The sequence below is a fragment of the Lolium perenne genome, chromosome 6, assembly GCF_019359855.2.
Source record: "Lolium perenne isolate Kyuss_39 chromosome 6, Kyuss_2.0, whole genome shotgun sequence".
NCBI lineage: Eukaryota > Viridiplantae > Streptophyta > Magnoliopsida > Poales > Poaceae > Lolium > Lolium perenne.
The window spans coordinates 148,267,149-148,286,972 of record NC_067249.2 but is presented as its reverse complement, the minus strand read 5'-3'; the positions used below and the strand labels follow the sequence as shown (position 1 = coordinate 148,286,972).

Below are 19,824 nucleotides of genomic sequence, written 5' to 3'. Positions count from 1 at the left end.
GGATTTTCCGGCCTGGGAGGTCCCAAACGGTCATATTTCGTTGGGAGGGGGTATATAAGACCCCCTTCTTCCTCCTTGGGCTGGTTGGTTCACTTTCTCTCTCTCCCCTCCATTGTTGTACTTCAAGCTTGCCCTAGTTCTTGATTCCTCCCATGATTCTTGCATATTCTTGAGGGAAAAGAGAGAGGAGATCTAGATCTACATTTCTACCAATCAAATCCATCTCTTTGTGAGTGGAACTCTCTAGATCTTGATCTTGGTGTTCTTTGTGAATTCATTTGTTCTTCCTCTCTTATTCCCCCAATAGCTTTTGTAGCTTTGTTGGAATTTGAGAGAGAAGGACTTGAGCATCTTTGTGGTGTTCTTGCCATTGCATTTGGTGCATCGGTTTGAGTTCTCCACGGTGATTCGTGGAGGTGAAAGCAAGAAGGTTGTTACTCTTGGGTTCTTGGAACCCTAGACGGATTCTAGGCCTTTGTGGCATCTTAGTGGTGTTCTTGGGGACTCCAATTAAGTTGTGGAGAATCTTCAAGGGCAAGGCCTTTGTGGCATCTTAGTGGTGTTCTTGGGGACTCCAATTAAGTTGTGGAGAATCTTCAAGGGCAAGGCCTTTGTGGCATCTTAGTGGTGTTCTTGGGGACTCCAATTAAGTTGTGGAGAATCTTCAAGGGCAAGGTCTTTGTGGCAATTTATTGGGAGCCTCCAATTAAGTTGTGGAGATAGCCCCAAGCTTTGTGCGGGTTCGGTGACCTTCCTAAGGTCCCATAGTGGATCGAGGACATCCCTTTTGGTGGGAATTCTCGAGGAGAATACGGTGGCCCTCGTGCATTTGGAGTGACTTGTCCTCCACACCGCTCCAATGGAGAGTAACACTCGCAAGAGTGTGAACTTCGGGCTACATCGTTGTCTCCGCGTCACTTCGGTTATTCCTATATCCGAGCTCTTTACTTATGCACTTTACTTTGTGATAGCCATCGTGCTTGAAGTTATATATATATCTTGCTATCACATAAGTTGCTTGTCTTGCTTAGCATAAGTTGTTAGTGCACATAGGTGAACCATTGCTTAGAATAAGTTGTTGGTGCACATAGGTGAACCATAGTTTATAGGCTTTGGGCTTGACAAAGTAAACGCTAGTTTTATTCCGCATTTGTTAAGCCCATCTCGTAAAAGTTTTAAATCGCCTATTCACCCCCCCCTCTAGGCGACATCCGTGTCCTTTCAATTGGTATCAGAGCAAGGTCTCTCATTCTTAGGCTTCACCGCCTTGAGAGTAAAGATGTCGGTTAGGGGATTAGCGCACAATAACTTGGTTATATTTGATGGCACAAATTATGATCTATGGAAAATTTATGTGCTAAATATTTTGCGGCGTATGTCTCCGGACATGGAGCGATTTCTTGACATGGGTTTTTCTTCTCCTAAGGATCCTCAAAATTTATCTCTTGAGGAGGAGAAAAACTCTTGCCTCGATGCTCTTGCTTCTCATGTGTTTTCCATTGTTGTGAGCAATGTAGTTACTTCTTCAATCATGCCTTTTGGGAGCGCTCATGAATTATGGACAAAGCCTCAAGATAAATATGATGTGTCCAATATCATTGAGGATGATTGTTTTGCTTCCACTTCCGGCCATGATGAGTTCTCATCTTCATCCACTTCACCAAAGTGTGGTAAGACACAAGGTAATGATATGGTGAGTGGTGATGAAAATTGCAATATTGATATTGAGCTTACTATTGATGATTCTTCATCTCTATCTCATTGCAATGCTTCATCTTTGGACTTAAACACATCTAGCACTAGAAATGATTTACATGCTTGTGTTGATAGTCCTTGCATATCATGTGTAAGTTGCTTGAAAAAATCTAATGATGATATGCTTGCATTGTCTTGTGGCCATGATAAAAATGATTCTATTTCCTCTAGTTGTTGTGTGTCTAACAATGTAGAGGAAACCAAAGATTCTATTGGTCAAGACAAGATCTTGAAAGGAGCCTCAAGTAACTCCTCATCTTTATCTCACGGTCCTCATATATGCCTTATGGCCAAGGGTTCCACGGTACCTCCTACCATGGAACCTAATATGTCTCGTGGTGATAAGGATGAGGATGAATATGAAGAAGAAGATTGGGTTGTCTCTCTACGCGATAAGGGTAAGAGCGTATTCAAGGTTATTTGCAAAGATAAAATTGCTAGCACTCACTTCTTTGAAATCTTGACTACCGCTATTGAGAGCCAAAAACTTTTTTGGATGCATGAGAACACCATTGATAAAAAGGGTGCTCTTGAACGAGAGTATGCCAATGATATAGCATCCCTAAAGAATGACCTTGAAGAAGAACAAGAGACCATAGCTTCTCTTGAAGAGCAACTTGAAACCCTTGAAGTGTCTCAAAATGAAATAGTTTCTAAACTCACTAAGGAAAGAGACCATGCTAAAGCTCAAGTAAAAATGCTTAAAAAGGAAAATCCCAAAGTTGATGTTGGTCATGATAAACTTGTTAAGGATCTAGATGATCTAGACAAGGCCCACAAGGTCTTGGAGAGCGAACACTCTATCCTCACCAAGTCTCATGAGCAACTTCAAGCTTCCTATTTAAAAAAGCATGCTATGTTACCCTCTCTTCTTAATATGTCTTGTGATGATGCTTGTGCTACTAACTCTACTTCTTGTGAAGCATCTATCTTGAAGGAGAATGTTGAGCTAAGGGCTCAACTTGAATTGCTAACTAGCAATTATGGGAAATTGGAAGAAAATCATGGAAAGCTTTCTAGCTCCCATGAGGATCTTCTAGCCTCCCATGATAGGCTAAAGTTAGCTCATGAGGCTATCATATCAAAGGCAACACCTTGTGAGCCTCATGTGGATACTATCACTACTACCCAAAAAGCTATATTGCCATGTGCTAGTCCTAGTAATTCATCCACTCATAGTATTGCTAAATCTTGTGGTGAATTATCTTCCTTGCCTTGTTGCTCTAACAATGAAGGTTCTACTTCCTCTAGTACTTGTGTTGTTACTAACCATGTAGAGGAAATCAAAGAGCTCAAGGCCCAAGTCACTTCTTTGAAGACCGACTTGGTAAAGAGTCATGAAGGGAAATGCAAACTTGACAAGATGTTAAGTGTGCAACAATCCCCCAATGACAAGAGTGGACTTGGATTCAACTCCAACAACAAGAACAAGTCCAAGAACAACAAGACTAAGAAGGGCCAATTACAAGTCAAATACCCGGCCAAGATTGTTTGCTTCAAGTGCAAAATTGAAGGGCATCATGTTAGATCTTGCCCTTTGAAGAAAAAGCAAAAAGGGAAGCGGCCTCAAGCTCAAACTCATATTCAACCTCAAGTTGAAGAAATGCCACTTCCCAAGAAGAATCAAGCCAATGCTCCCATTGTGGAGAAATCTAGTGAGAAGAAGGAGAAGAAAAGAACTTGCTACATATGCCGCGAGAAGGGCCACATCTCCTCCTTTTGCACTATTGGTACCTCATCCAACTCTATCACCATTGATGATGTTTATTCTCTTCGTAAGGATAAGGGTGGCAATGTGTTTGCCAAATATGTTGGTGCTCAAAGTGGTGTCAAGAAAAGAACCATTTGGGTTGCCAAGCCTATTGTGACTAACCTCTTAGGACCCAACTTAGTTGGGGACCAACAATCCAAAATTTGATCAATAGGTGCTCGTTGGAGGGCATTGGAGACTTGGCTACATCATGAAGAATTAAGGGATCTTCATCATTTATATTATATCAAGCCAAGTCTTTTGATTATCTTGCTACTATCATATATCCAATGTTCCTCCTTGCGGTAACATGTTCTCAACTCATTTATATTGAAAGTTACTCGCCCCTTTGCATGTGTTAGTTTTTGTTCCTAACATGTGTTTGTATATGTTGTGATTCCTATTTGCTTTTGCTTGAGAAATCAAGTCTATGCATGTTGGGTTGCACACCATGTATTTGTGTTTGTGTTGGAGCCTCTTTGCATCTTGTTGTATCATATATGGCTCTTATGAGCGATTAATGGACAATCCCATTTTGGGGGAGTGACATTCCTTTGGGAATTTCATGATCCTAACAATGTGTGTACATGAGGAATATCACTTAGAATTGATATTGCAAGATTATCTAGTCTCTATGTGGTATGTCATCTTCATGAGAAATTCAAATTCTAATGTCCATTAATATCTCTACTTGAATCTTATTTGCCTCTTGTGAAAATAAATTCCTTATCACATTATGGGGGAGTAATAAGCTTTGTGCATATTACAAGCCTAGAAAATGTGAACATTTGAGGTTGTGTCACATAGAATTGATACCGTAATTTATCTCTCTCCTATGTGGCATGTTTGCTCAAACAAGCTCCAATTTGCTTAAATGGCTTCATTGCTAATATCTTTGTGGATCTTTTTTGTGAAAGTTTTTCTTGGCATGGTTTTTCACAACGTGTCCATCAATACATTTTTGGAAAACCATGTGCTTCAAGTCATACTATTAATTGCTTTGCATGTTGGTATGAATGCTATTAATTGCTTTGCATGTTGGTATGAACACTATTAATTGCTTTGCATGTTGGTATGAATACTATTAATTGCTTTGCATGTTGGTATGACTAATTGAAGCTATCAAGAAACTCTCTTTGCATGATGGTTAACTCTTATCTTTTACCATATGCTTTATTTAGTGTAAAAATGATCTTACATATACTTACAAACTACCACCGGAAAATATTTCCTAATACCTCTTGTCCTAGGACAATTGGCAATCTATTATTGGGTAGAAATTGATTGATCATATTTACATTGGCTCTTGTGTTTAAATTGTCTTATTTATTGCCATGAATGTGTTGTGCTTTGACTCCCATGTGTCTTCCTTGCATCTTATGGATCTAATTTGTCTATTCAAACTTTATTAGCATTTTAGTAGATTTAGGTAGCGTGATGATCCTAGTTTTGTGCATTTAGTATTCATATGCAAAATCCTAGATAATGCACTAATCTTGGGGGAGCTCTCCTATATTTGTTAGAATGCTTAACATCTCTTGATCTTTATCAAAAAATTGGTTTTGGGAGTCATAAATTTTCTTTTTGGTACTTTGTGCCATCATAAAAAGTGTCGAGGGTTTGGTTTATTTGTTGGAACCTTGCTCTCTTGGGAGTTGGTTATCTCATTCCTTTGTGCTTAGGTTTAATTAGCTTCTTATAATGAGATAAGTCTTTGGAGTCAATCTTGTGTTGATTTGATTCTTTGATATAATTTGGACAACCATTGTCTCTTGGTTTATTTGGTGTTTTGTCCAAATTGTATCTTCCTTTGGTTCTTGAAAGTATTGTGCATGCATATTTAATATATGTATATCTTATGGCATGTGTCACTTTCTTTGATCCAATATATAGGGTAAACTCCATCAAATCCTAATTTGACTAAGATGTGCATGAAATTCAATTTCATATCTATATGCACATAGAATTGTGGAGTTTGTCCTATATGTTGTAGTGTGTCTAACTACTTCGGACCCAATTAGTTTGGGGACCATTTTGTACTTACCTTTGTGTTAGGTACAATGGATATGCATTGAATGCTTGTCTCACTCTTGGAAAGAAGTGGTGACTCAATGGTAACGTGAGGCAAGCTAGGATGATCAACGAACACATATCTACTACATCCACACCAATGCTATCTTGGTAACAAGTATCTTCTCATGCATACTTTTCTTGTATCCAACCTTATGGTTGCATCTTGGCATGAATCTCTTGATTTGCAAATGTTGTGCTTCTTGCAAAAGTCTTAATGAAACCTCTTTATTGTGAATGTGAGTAATTTGAGATGAGTGCATTTGTTGGGAAGTATTTTAAATCATGCTCATGATTCATCCATCCCAACTATGCCTATCTAGCAATTTTGGTGCATATCAATTCCTCAAGGCTCTCACATGTGCAATATAGATGAAAGTGCAAATTTAGTTACTTCTTTTGGTATCCCCGTTTGTGATACTTGTTACCTTTCTCAAATGCATCCCAACTATCTTCTATCCCTTGTTGATATTTGTGATGTATTTTAGTTGTTTGTGGTTGAAGTTCATGAATGTACAATAAGATAAAATTGAGCCTTTGGCCATGCTATTAAGCAAAAATTATTATTGGTATATTGCATGACTTCGTCTTGGATATCATACTATTTTTCTTGCGTATCTATTTTATGTGTGCATGTTTCTTTGTGGATAAATATCTTTGTGATATTGCCCACTTAGAGAAACTTATACACATAAGAGATGATACATCTCCTTTTGATATCTTATTTATTTATTGCGTGTTGATTGGTCATGCTAAGCAATATAATTCATTGAAGACTATGATGATGCTTTTTGCTCATCCTTGTAATAGTCTTATAATATGCTTTATCATGCCTTTCACATATCCTCTTGGTTGAGCCTTTTTATTATGGTGCCTCTTACTTATTGCTCAACTATTTGTTTGTTGCAAGTGTTAAGCTTATTTCTCTATCTATGATCTATTCCAAATGTTTGTGTTTTAAATGGTAATGAGGGAGTGAGGATTCCATGTTATGCATATTGTATTCAAATACAGCATTTTAATTTATGCATGTACCGGGGGAGCTTCCTCATTTAATTTAGAGCACTATCTTTTGGTGATCATTAGAGTTTGATTCACTTGGTATATTTTGTTTTTGAATGATATTATGGGAGTGATGATTCCATGTTTGTGCACTTTATACTCCAATGCAAATTGTCTTGTTTTGTGCACAAACCTTGGGGAGCTTCCTCATATTATTTAGAGCAATCTTCTTGATCTTATCATAATATCTATCTTTCTTTTGGTATCTTCTTTGTGGTTCATTTGGTTGCTTGCTTCATTTGTTGAAGCTTCTTGACTTTGTTATCTTTTTGCAATCTTTGATCCTATCTATGGTGTGATTCCTTCCGAATATTCGTAATTGGATATGTGCATTTGATTCCACTCAAATTATGAGAAATGCACACGCTATGGAGGAACTCTCACTATATTGGCCTTCTAAATTTTTCACCCATTTCGGCAATTGGTGCCAATGGGGGAGAAGTTTGGAGGGTTTAAGGGAATTTGGTTATGTCTTTGCTTTGTGCTTAAGCATGTGCCTTTATTGCATTGCATCTTGTTGCTTTGCATAGTTGAATATTTAGAGGAAACTCCACTAGGCTTTGAATGCCAATATATGCAATGAAAGTCAAGATCATTCACACATGCATATATTATGGGGAGTTTGCTCTATAGATTCAACTTATTTGTTACTTAAATTCCTTATATAAACCCTCTCAAAGAGATTGTCATCAATTACCAAAATGGGGGAGATTGAAAGTGCATGGAGCCCCCATGTGTGGTTTTGGTAATTAATGACAATCCCTATGGACTAATGTTTGCATTGAGTTATATTTGTAGGAGTTGTCCATAGGCAATTCTTGAACCATATGTTGGCTTCAAGGTTGCAATAAGAAGAAATTGATGAAGGATATCAAGTGTCAAGTATGTCTTGAAGATGAAGATGAAGTGAGCCCTCAAGTCACTTCAAGACATCAACATGATGAAGAATGAAGAAATGATGTGCAAGTTCAAGATGAGCCATCTCGAAGAGATCCTTTGCTTGAGTCTTGCCATCCATATGGTGATCATGGATATGTGAAGATGCGCCGAAGAAGAAGCTCTCCCATGGTTGTTTATGGGGGAGCAATCTACAAGACTTCGTCAAGCAAACACAAGCAAGAAAGGCGTTCCATCTTGTTGAGGTCAAGATCGTCGTCATCAAACTCAAGTGGTATGCGCAAGTATAAGGTTTGCTCTTGATAGGGTTTCTTTCTCACCGGTCTCATAGTGTAGTTGGAGACCGGTTTATAGTTTAGTTGCCGTACTATCAAGAGGGCTCTCGAGTGAGTAACTCGATCGTATCGTTCGGAGAGAGCTCAAACCTTTGCATCCTTGAATCATCTTTCTTGGTTGTTATTTGGACCTTATCCATGTGATGTTTTAGAGCTTGTGCTTATTCTCATGACAAGCTCTAGTTCATCGAAAACGGATTTCGCATAGATCACTTGTTGCGTTTTCGAGTTTGGTTCATCATCTTTCTTGGTTTTATTTGGATCTTATCCATGTGATGTTTTAGAGCTTGTGCTTATTCTCATGACAAGCTCTAGTTCATTGAGAATGGTTTTTGCATGGGCAACTTGTTGCATTTTCGAGATTGGAGGTTTTACCGGTATGTCTTTTTTAGATAGGTCAAACCTTTCATCATTTGTTTCTATCCTCCCTTGTTGGACTATGATGGTTTCCTGCATGATCTTGTAGAGCTTGTTCCTAGCTTCAAAACAAGCCCAAGATCATCAAAATCGGAGTCCGGATGATAAAGTTATGCCCGTTTTAGTTTTGGTGTTTCTGCAGTTTTCTGGGGGGGCGGATAATCCGGCCCGAATGACCAAAACTGGGACAATATCCGGCCAAATATCCGGCCCGAGCCAGGGGCGATTTCGGGGGGCGGATAATCCGGCCCGGGGGCGGATTTTCCGGCCTGGGAGGTCCCAAACGGTCATATTTCGTTGGGAGGGGGTATATAAGACCCCCTTCTTCCTCCTTGGGCTGGTTGGTTCACTTTCTCTCTCTCCCCTCTATTGTTGTACTTCAAGCTTGCCCTAGTTCTTGATTCCTCCCATGATTCTTGCATATTCTTGAGGGAAAAGAGAGAGGAGATCTAGATCTACATTTCTACCAATCAAATCCATCTCTTTGTGAGTGGAACTCTCTAGATCTTGATCTTGGTGTTCTTTGTGAATTCATTTGTTCTTCCTCTCTTATTCCCCCAATAGCTTTTGTAGCTTTGTTGGAATTTGAGAGAGAAGGACTTGAGCATCTTTGTGGTGTTCTTGCCATTGCATTTGGTGCATCGGTTTGAGTTCTCCACGGTGATTCGTGGAGGTGAAAGCAAGAAGGTTGTTACTCTTGGGTTCTTGGAACCCTAGACGGATTCTAGGCCTTTGTGGCATCTTAGTGGTGTTCTTGGGGACTCCAATTAAGTTGTGGAGAATCTTCAAGGGCAAGGCCTTTGTGGCATCTTAGTGGTGTTCTTGGGGACTCCAATTAAGTTGTGGAGAATCTTCAAGGGCAAGGCCTTTGTGGCATCTTAGTGGTGTTCTTGGGGACTCCAATTAAGTTGTGGAGAATCTTCAAGGGCAAGGCCTTTGTGGCAATTTATTGGGAGCCTCCAATTAAGTTGTGGAGATAGCCCCAAGCTTTGTGCGGGTTCGGTGACCTTCCTAAGGTCCCATAGTGGATCGAGGACATCCCTTTTGGTGGGAATTCTCGAGGAGAATACGGTGGCCCTCGTGCATTTGGAGTGACTTGTCCTCCACACCGCTCCAACGGAGAGTAACACTCGCAAGAGTGTGAACTTCGGGCTACATCGTTGTCTCCGCGTCACTTCGGTTATTCCTATACCCGAGCTCTTTACTTATGCACTTTACTTTGTGATAGCCATCGTGCTTGAAGTTATATATATATCTTGCTATCACATAAGTTGCTTGTCTTGCTTAGCATAAGTTGTTAGTGCACATAGGTGAACCATTGCTTAGAATAAGTTGTTGGTGCACATAGGTGAACCATAGTTTATAGGCTTTGGGCTTGACAAAGTAAACGCTAGTTTTATTCCGCATTTGTTAAGCCATCTCGTAAAAGTTTTAAATCGCCTATTCACCCCCCCCCCCCCTCTAGGCGACATCCGTGTCCTTTCAATTGGTATCAGAGCAAGGTCTCTCATTCTTAGGCTTCACCGCCTTGAGAGTAAAGATGTCGGTTAGGGGATTAGCGCACAATAACTTGGTTATATTCGATTCCCACCTCAATCGCATGAACCAAATTATTTCTACTCCTTAATTATAGGGGATTACTGCACCTAATTAATTGCATGCAGGCCTTAGAAGTGATACTAATGTGGGACAAATGTTTTTTCAAAGTGAGCCCTGTGAACCGGGACGGAGGGAGTAACATATATCTTTATGCGCCAGGACTGGACATCAATGCTACACAACGAGGGGCTTGCTAAACCAATAGGTATCAAGGTCAAGTAGAAGGCTGTCAGGAAGATCAAGAAGACCCGTTGGTGGTTTCGAGAAAGCAATGAAAAAGGAAGAAAAAAAGCACATATGCTACAGCACCACAACATCCTCAAAGCACCTCAGCGGTATAAAACTGTCTCGCTTGTTTCACACAGAAAGTTTAATTATACTAACATTTTTATATCGTGTTTAGAGGGTCATTTGGAGTATATGAAAAATCAAATGGTGCATATCAAATGCTGTACAGCCCATTCATAAATGCTTCTACGAAGCCATCGCTAGGTGATACCATTTCTATGTTACCACCGAACCAAAGAATGTTGGTAGGATTCCAACCATATCTTAGAAGAGCTCTAAGCTCCCAGTGTTCCCAGCTTCTCTGGTTGAGCTGCACGTCGCTCTCGCTGGGTCCACCTAGATATGGGTTACCGCTTGGTAAAAACGTGTTTAGTCGGTTCATTTGTTTTGCCGAAGCTGGTCGGTAGGTTTGGTTGGGTTTGATTTCGTGTTGACTTTCATCTTCTTTCCGTCCCCTCCTCAGGCTCCAGGCCAAGCTACCAGCTCTCACCGTCACCGCCCTGCGTACGAGCGCTCCCCACAGTCGAAACCTAGAGATACGCATCTGCACGAACCGCATTTGCACGAGGCAGAGTGGGCGGGAGGTGCTCGCAACGCTGGGGGACCTCGCGCCGCCCCCGCCGCACGTCGAAGTGGCCTCCTGCGGGTGCCTTGGCCACTGCGGCGCGGGTCCCAACGTTGCCGCCTCCGTTCCCGTCCGCGGCACAGCCGCGCGCACCGCGCGGATCTTGGAGCACCTCCTTGGCGCGGCCGAGTTCGACGCGGGCTCGGGGATTGCCGCGCTCGTGGTGCGGGAGAAGGCGGAGGCCGCCCTAGTGGAGGGGAACGCCGCCGAGGCTGAAGCCCTCTCCACCGAGGTGCGTGCGTGCGGGGGTGCGAGGACGCCGTCTCTGACGAGCCTGCTTGCTCTCTCTTCAGAATGCCAATACAAAACTGCAGTTTCCCTATGTTGTGCTCTGATTATGAGTTTTATGTACGTAGAATATTGGACTGGATGCTCCAGGTCAGGTGGATTGCATCTGGTGCACGGGAGCAGGTTCGTTCTGGTGAAATTGTGATTGTAATCCACTTTTCGTCCCCATCTTTAGCACGTATGCCATCTTCATTTCTTTTCCCAATAAGATCTGCTTCGATGTTCATATTTTCTCATACTTCCTGATCATGTCCTGTACTTTGGTAGATCTGATTGAAGCAACCGCAGGGTCCCATATGGGCTTACGATTTGGGGCGTATGAATATCGTGGTGAGTTCAGATACATGTAGGAGCATGTTTTGATGCGTCTGCAAATTTATTGCCCTTTTTAGTGTTGCAGGATGCATAAGTCCTGCTAGATGAATTGTGTAGCTGCTGTGAGAAAAACGATCAGCACCCTGTTTCATTAGCATCAACTAGCATAGTATCCTTTTTTATTTTCACAAAGTATGGTTCTGACTGTTCGGGTGGTGTGCTGGATATTCCATTGGCGCAGGTGTTCCTGCTAAGATAGTGTTCAACATGGTCCTCGCGTCAACGCCACCAGTGATGCGATCATGAACCACAGAGGGACACATATGCTCAGTTGCCAGATCTCATAGGTAAAATAACCTCATTCGGTTTATCCTAAGATGTTGGCATATGCATTGCCAAGTGGCAACTGAATTGGGTGATTGATCATGTTGCGATGTTGGCATATGCATTGCCAAGTGGCAACTGAATTGGGTGATTGATCATGTTGCAGGTCTGCTGGAGCCTGATGCTGCACGCGCCATGAAGGGCCTATACCAGGAGGAGGCGGGCGACAACTTGTCCGTTTTATACGTGCGCCTAGCTGGACCAGGTTATACATGCTTATTTGGTTGACCTTCTTCTCCCAGGAACTTTACTTTAAGATTTGAATTTTGTTTGCCATGACAAGTTCGTCCATTAATGGATTAGATATATTTCGGTTGCTTGTTTCCATTTGCAAATAACGTCGGAAATTAACACACAATTCTCTCTACCAGACATGGGAATGTCGGTTTGTAACATTTCAGCTCACAAAGCACTTCAGTAGTTCACTTACCTCCTTTCCTGCACTACTCACCTCATGTCGTTTGACAGGCACATGAACGTGCTACTATTGTTAATGGTTGGGGTGGAATCATTTTATTTCAGATTGAGATGTGCCTCGTGTTCTTCACCTTATTTTGTCAGGGGTTCATATGGCACAGGACATATGCACATAAATCATATAGGTGTAGAAAATGGCGTTGTCTCATCTTGGCATGTACTCTCATTCCCCATGAAGCTATGGTAATTGGAACTTCCTGTTTCTTATCATAGCAATGGTGCTACACTAAAGCATATTTTTTGACAATATGTGGGATATTTGCTGAATAAGGTAGCGCCCAATCAGAATTGTTGGTTTCTCTCATGTGACTAGTGCATCTAGAACCTAACCTATTGAAGATGGTGACTGTACGGTTGCACGAATGAGAATTGTACCAACCGGAATGCTAGCCCTAGGTATTATGTTTACATGCTAAATGGTTTTCTGTTTGTTGTTTATGATTTGTCCTTTTGATCTATAGCTCATCTGTTTAAGGTACAAGCTTGCTATTTAAGGCGATCGACGAGTGTTTGATATGGTTTGATCTGTTGATATTGAAAAAGGACTTAATTGGAAACCAGCTGATGTGCTCTTGAACGTGTTCTTGGTCAGCAATGTTATCATTCGTCTTGATAATGTGAAGCTGGCCAGAAGGAGTTATGTGGTTGAGGTTCCTCCCTCACACTTTTCCTTTCGCCGGGAGAACATAGACTTCCAAGTTGTTCTATTCAGGAGTGTCAGTTTATTCAGACTTTCTATCGGAGGGGTATTTTTCGAGTGCTCCCCTATCATACCATTATGTGTCTGCTATAGCATTTGGTGCTTCCACGGTGGATCATGCTACCGGCATTGGAAGCATGGTTCTTGCATCTCCTCGAGAGCATGGTACTGGTTGCGTTTTCTTATTGGTATATGTAGTTTCCATCTTGGATGTGTGGTTTCACGTGAAGTGTTCAGTGTCTTCGGTTCGCTTGTTTTAATGTAGAGGCAGTCGCTCATATTGATCCTGAAACTTCACACATGGTTCCTTTCACGGGTGAGTTAGCACTCAGGAAGCCTGCATCTCAAGAGCATGTTGCTGAGCCAGCAGAAGGATTCATGCCTGCTAAGGATATGTTGGTGAGCTCCTTAAAATTTGATTCAAAAATCACCATGGTGATATTTGATTCTGTGGAAGTGAATATCTCTGTTTTGTCAAAGTGTGTGAAAAGCTATTTGTTTTGTCGATATAAAAAGCTCTGTGTTTTTGTCAAGAGGTATGAACCCCATGTGGTCCGGTCAATGTTATGAGCCGTGTTTTCATTTGTGTGTCCTTCACAATTCCTGCCTGAACATTTTTTGCAGATTTGTTGGGGATGAGCTATAGATATTACTCTGGGAATTCCAGCCCCTTTTTCATAAAGCAAAGGCTTATTCATCGGTATTCCGTTTATATATTGTTAATCATTTAAATCATGTTGGTAACATGCCACAGCTTTTATGCCGCGTGGCCGGTTCGTTGCTTATGTCTAGAGATTGGGTCTTTCTTTTCTGCTTCCTGCTGCGGCGGTGAATACCGTTTTCCTGGTGTTGCTCTTCCTCTTCTTTGTAGACTGAGTTGCGTGGGTGCGTGAGGCTCTTGGGCTCGACCGCTAAGCCCGCTTGTGTTCTCCAGGGCTGCTTCTTTCCCGCTTTTGTTCATTTTCTCTGGTACTTGTTCTGCATTCTTTTTCCGTCTTGTTTTGCTGGTGGCTCTGTTGGGGTGGATCGTGGGGAGCTTTCGTGGTAGGGGCGTGCATGTTGTGGATCTGTGTTGGGCGTCTATGTGGCAGCCGCCTAGGGATTGGGGTCGATCCACGGGTGCTCTTTGCGTGTTGTCGTGGATTCATGGATTTGGGGGCGCTTGGAATGTTTATTATGATTGTTTTTATTAGAATGGTGCCACCGTTGGGCTGCTGCTACCGTTTGGGTCAGTGCGTGTGGGCCGGGTGCACCTGGGCTGCACAGTGACGTTTTTGGGATCGAGTTCCTTCGGTATGGATGCAGGCCTATCCTGCCGATGTTCTGCTTGCCGTGTGCTCATGCGTGTGGGTGGCCTGCATTGCTCTTCATTTTTCGAGTGTCTTGTGACTTGGTTAGGGAGGATTAGTGTGGTGTTTTCCTATGTCTAGGTTATTCTTCGTGAATGATTCCCATGTTTGACCGAGTAGAGCGTGTTTGATGTTCAGCTTTGTTTGATCTCACCTGGTAATTAATCACTTTATTAGCCATCTCGTGCTCGCCCGCGTTAATCTTGTTTCTATCGTTCAACAAGGTAGGCACCAGAGAAGGGACACACATCTACTTTGCGTTAGTTTAAGCACACAACTAAAGTCTGACTTCTTCCAACTTCAGCATCACATCAGGAATAAAAAAAAGCACCATGCTCTTCTCACATAGTTATCTTGGTTCTTAATTTGATATACATAACATGTCTTTTGTTCCAATGTTTGAAATTCTGCAAGATCCTATGTGTTGTGGGTATACTTTATGGGTATATCAACGGCATGGCCTAGATCCGGCAAGCCCGGGTGGCCCACAGTTGGTGGTGAGGCATGTGGCCCATCGGGCGGCCCAGTTGCTGTAGATCATGAAGGATGAAGTCCAGCCCAGGAACAGGAAGCCGGATCTCTACCGACCTACGAAGGAGGCCGGATCCGTGACAGCCCATGAAGTATCCGGATCCAGCCCGTACTTGGAGGAAGGCGGATCCTTGACGTACACGGCAAGACATTGTACCGTAGTTAGGCAACTTGTATTCCGGCTAGGACTCTCCATGTAAACCCTAGATCCGTGCGCCTATATAAGCCGGATCCCGGGAGCCCTAGATGCACAACCACAACTCATTGTAACAACGCGAAAGCGCCCAGATAATTCCAGACAAGCAGCAGTAGGCCCTGTCATCGTGCAGGTGTTCCGAAGCTGGGTAAATCGCGTACCACCGTCCCGAGAGCACTCCGCCCTATGGCCCCTACTTCTTCTCCCCCTCGTGAGGATCCCTCCTCCGAGGTACCGTCGATTAGGCAACGACAGTTGGCGCCCACCGTGGGGCTGTGGCGTGCGGAGGCCGAAACCGGGAGGGTTTCGCCATGGGAAGCTACGACGACACCATCGCCGTGGGGCGCGTCCTCTACGCCGGGAAATCGCCGATCGTCCCTCGGATGAGTGTTGGATTCCGCTAGGACAAACCCCGTCAAGCTCTCCATTGTCCCAATTGGCGGCATACACATCTTCATCGGGAAACCGTCGATTCCGACGGAAACCCACCGGTAAATGCGTGACGCGACCGCCGCAGAGCCGGACGCCGTCGCGAAGATCCGATCTCGAGATGCAGAGCTTCCCAAGGAAGATTCCGCCTCGGATCCGGAATTTTCAAAGCCCACCCAATCCGCCTGAGCAGAAACAACGGTGGAAGACCAATGCAGATCCGCTGGGTCTCCCAGTGTTAGAAAAGCGAGGTGCCACTTCGTACACTTCTTGGCCCATACCGCCGGAACCGCCCCTCAAGAAGACGGAGCTGGTCCCGAGCAGGTAGAGGCACCGGAAAACGACGCGGATCGGGATCGGGCCGAGCTGTCGGAGAAAGCGAAACTCCGGTTGAAGAGTCGATTTTGGGCAATCTGAGCCCAATTTCGGAGATACCCCTCCATGGATTCGATGACTTCGTTCGCAAGATAAGGGAATACGGATACGGTGATCGGCTGAAGTTGAATCCGCCCGGCCCTAAGCGAGGTTCTCGCACCGTAGGCCCACTGGGCAACCGGATCGAAGAGGCAACCGACCAATCGACCCTCACCATCCCGCCAAGGATCTCCAATGTCACGGAGCGACCCCGCAGGATTCTTCCTCGGAGGAACTCTGTCACCAAGAGATGGTTGCACGAGCGCTTCTTAACAAACCTATAACCCCGGGCGACGCCGCAGATCCGGAGGCTCTAGAGGCCACTAGAAAGGAAATGCGGCCACGGCCCAAGAAGCTCGCCGATGCCGCGGCCGCATTAAGGGATGAAAGGGCGTAAGCTGCAGGTTTGGTGGACCAGTTCGACGAGACAGGATCGCGAAATTGCTGCCACACTCGAGCATGTCAAGAGCATGGCACAAGAGTGAGAAGTAAAGATGACCTATGCGCAGGCGGAGGCCGATCGGATTGTTAGAGAAGCAATTCCGCCTCGCAGAATCAACTTCGCCACGCCCGCAGTAACGACCGCTGGAAACCCCAAAGGACAACATGCTAAAAAGCTGAGTCGTTGAAGAAGAAGGACGAAGAGGTTGATATCAACTACCTCCGCAAACTTGTCGCTTCAAAGAATGCAAAGAAGAAAGCAAGGCGGATACTTCGCGCAGGTTAGAATCCAATCCGGATAACTGTGTATCTACCGCGCAGAAGGACGCTCGTGCCAATCGGCATCCCGATGATAAATCACACACCGGATCCTCGGAGCGCAGAAGAAGAACGAGGGAACACCCAAATCCGATCCCCGTTCCGTCAAAGACGCCTTCGTCAGATCCAAGAAAGGGAAAAGATGCAATGTACTCTGGCGAGACAAATATCGCAACCCTTCTCCTCCGCCTAATGGTTACCCGCGACCCCCTCGCCGCCGTAGTCCAGCCGGAAACACCAGGCCCCCAGGGCATGGTGGGATTGTTATCCGCGACAACGTGCTGCCAAGAAACAGAAGCAGGGAGCGCTCGCCGGAACCTCGCCGGAACCAGAACAACGTTCGTGAGCCCGAGCCCAGGAGGAGTCGGAATGAGGAGCGCGACCCAGAACCTCGCCGGAGTCGCGACCCGGATCCTCGCCGGAACCGGAACGACCAGGGCAGCCAGCGCCATGGCGAAGGCAGCCACAGAAGCCGGAGCCAGCACCGGGAAGGCCGAGGAGAATCGGAAGGCGGAAGCAAGAAATCGGACCGATCACCTCGCAGGTCTCCCTCACCACCACCTAGCGGTGGCGGCGGAGGTGGAGGCGGAGGCGACGGCCGGAGATCTCGCTCTCGCTCACAATCTCCTCGCCACGGCTCGCGCGACGCACGGGACCGCCTTAACGAATACAGAACCGACTACCTTGGTCCGAAGTGCTTTGGCAGGATGATTCGAGAGGAACCAAAGCCAAGGATGAACCTCAAGCTACCCGGAAACCTGAAGCATTATGATGGCACCGAAAGGCCGGATACCTGGATTGAGGATTACTATAATGCAGTAACCTTTGCCGGAGGAACCCCTAACATCGTCTGCCGCATGCTCCAGTTGTACCTTGTAGGTCCAGCCCGGATCTGGCTCAGCGACCTCGCGAAGAACTCCATCTTTTGCTGGTTCGACCTGAAGACCGCTTTCGAGAAACACTTCAGAGGCACCTACAAAAGACCCGCCACGGCAAGCGACCCGCAAGCCTGCATCCAGAAGAAGGGAGAAACCTCAAGAAACTACCTCACACGATGGTTGGCATGCAGGAACGAGTGCGAAAACGTCGACCACACCACCGCCATGTACGCTTTCATTGGTGGACTACAGAGGGGAGGATTGCTGAGGCATACGCTCACTCGTTTGGCTAACTCAAACAAGCTGACTTTGGATGAGATGATCTCCATTGCCAGTGATCATACTGCCGCCGATGATGACGCAGGCGGTGATCTCGCAGCCACAGCAATCCCCCTACACCAACAAAAGAAGAACCGTGATAACGGCAACAGCAGCAGCCATAAGCGCAAGAATCCTGATGACCAGAAGAGTGGCGGATCCGAGATGGTCGCCATGGCGTTTTAACGCGGAGGTTCAGGAGGCGGAAGAGGACGCGGCCGTGGAGGCGGAGCCGGCAGGGGTCAGCAGCATGCCACTGAGGTCACAGCTGGCGGATCCCGCGCCCCGCAAACCTACGAGGAGTACAGAGACATGTCCTGCCTGCCCCGCAAACCTACATAATATCTGATAGTTTTTACTTGCACGGCTAGACTGAGATTTACCTACAAAGGTGACCAAGAGATGACACTCAGTACAACTGACAAAAGTATCGCATTCCCTTCAAATGTTTAGAGCATTCTTAGTTAATACATCATCTTAAGCAGCAAAGTTTGAGTGCAAATATGGCAATTTGCTTTTTGAGGAAGTCTCGTACGGACTTTTGATAACACGGGAGCTCGACGGTGGCACCTCAGATGTATTTTACCTTACATTTATATGAAACTACTTGACTCTTTATATGGAGAGGATCTAGGTGTTGTGTATTGTTCTCAATATATGCACTAATTTGTCTTCATGGTACATCTAACCCTTCTTCTCTTCAACATTAAACGAAGGTATGACGCCTAAGCTCTAATTATTTTGAAATATTATTTTTTAAATATTTATTCAGGAGTGCAGTATGCAGTCAAATTTGATTCACTGTACTTTAGAGCCGATATAGTATGCAGTAGCAGGGAAGTATGGCTAAGCTGGTGTTATGTTATGCACATTCTTGTGCATAAAACACACCTAAGAAGTATGCCTAGATGGTGATATGCTAAACACAATCTTGTACATAACACATATATGTTTTTTGTTCACATTTCCAGCTCTGTTTGCTTTACTGGCGCACATATTTTTAGCCTTGGATTTTTTGGTTTAGAATTGGTTGATTGGTTCATGAATACTGGCAAATTTCAGCAGGCAGGGAGTAGATCTTCTTGCATTCAGCTAATTTTTATGCGCACCATCAGTTAGTGAATTTGGTCATACTGATTATCTATATTACCTTTGATGTGACACATATAATTATACTAATTGCTGATTTATTGTGTAGGGTTTTAGTATGTTCAAGGTGTGGCATGATCAACTCAACATATATATCACCAAGATTTTCTTATTGTGAGTCTGAGAAAGTGAAATCTATTTCTGACTCCATACCTAGAATTTGCTGCAGACAACCCTTAGACATCTAAGCCATCAATTCAATTGATGATCATGTTTCACGGCAAGCCTGCACCCACTTCCGCATAGAATAGAATCACATTGTCTATATTCACATTAGACACCAAAATGCGCATTATCATTCAAATGCTAGAACCATAACTTACTGTGAAATGTTGTGGTTATTTTAGAATTGTGATTGAGACATATATTAATTGTGAAGAAATAAATGTCTTATATTTTCTTATTTATACTTCAGTTGTAGCTTTTTCAATGTGATATTTGAGGGAAAACTATGCTCCATTTGTTAGTTGTTTCTACTAACTACATCCCCTCTGTCCCTTGATATAAGATATTATTAGCGTTTTGGTTGTGATAGTATCTTATATTGTGAGATGGAGGAAGTACAAGACACGTCGGGCCTCACTGTGTTGCACGTAGGTATAAAAATCAGCAAGCATGCCCACAAAGGAATAGTCACGCCCCAAGAATTAGATAGTCATGCCACAAGAATTAGACATTGGTACCGGAGGACACGCCCCAAGAATTAGATAGTCATGCCACAAGAATTAGACATTGGTACCGGAGGACGGCGCGGCAAGACGCGCTAGGTCCATCTAGTAATAGACTAATAGACTAATGGTATGAGTATTCTACACTGTCAAGTTCTATCATTTTGAAAC

The 19,824-nt window shown here is 44.1% G+C and overlaps 1 protein-coding gene across 8 annotated transcripts; it reads left to right on the top strand.

Moving 5' to 3' along the window:
- The first annotated feature begins 8,168 nt into the window (after positions 1-8,168).
- On the top strand, positions 8,169-19,399 carry LOC127307250 (uncharacterized). Of its 8 annotated transcripts, none has more exons than XR_011747310.1 (8): positions 8,655-9,465; positions 10,045-10,220; positions 10,637-11,030; positions 11,155-11,209; positions 11,354-11,416; positions 11,643-11,748; positions 11,892-11,990; positions 19,035-19,399. XR_011747310.1 is itself a non-coding variant. In XM_051337977.2 (7 exons), exons 2-6 carry the CDS (start codon positions 10,183-10,185, stop codon positions 11,705-11,707), a joined length of 615 nt encoding a protein of 204 aa, XP_051193937.1. In that variant the 5' UTR covers positions 8,655-9,465; positions 10,045-10,182; the 3' UTR covers positions 11,708-11,748; positions 11,892-13,441. The 8 variants fall into 8 exon arrangements, 2 of the variants coding, with proteins under 2 accessions (XP_051193937.1, XP_071678844.1); XR_007855355.2 differs by lacking the exon at positions 19,035-19,399 and adding an exon at positions 14,726-15,249; XR_007855354.2 differs by lacking the exon at positions 19,035-19,399 and adding an exon at positions 12,738-13,441.
- The last annotated feature ends 425 nt before the right edge of the window (positions 19,400-19,824 follow it).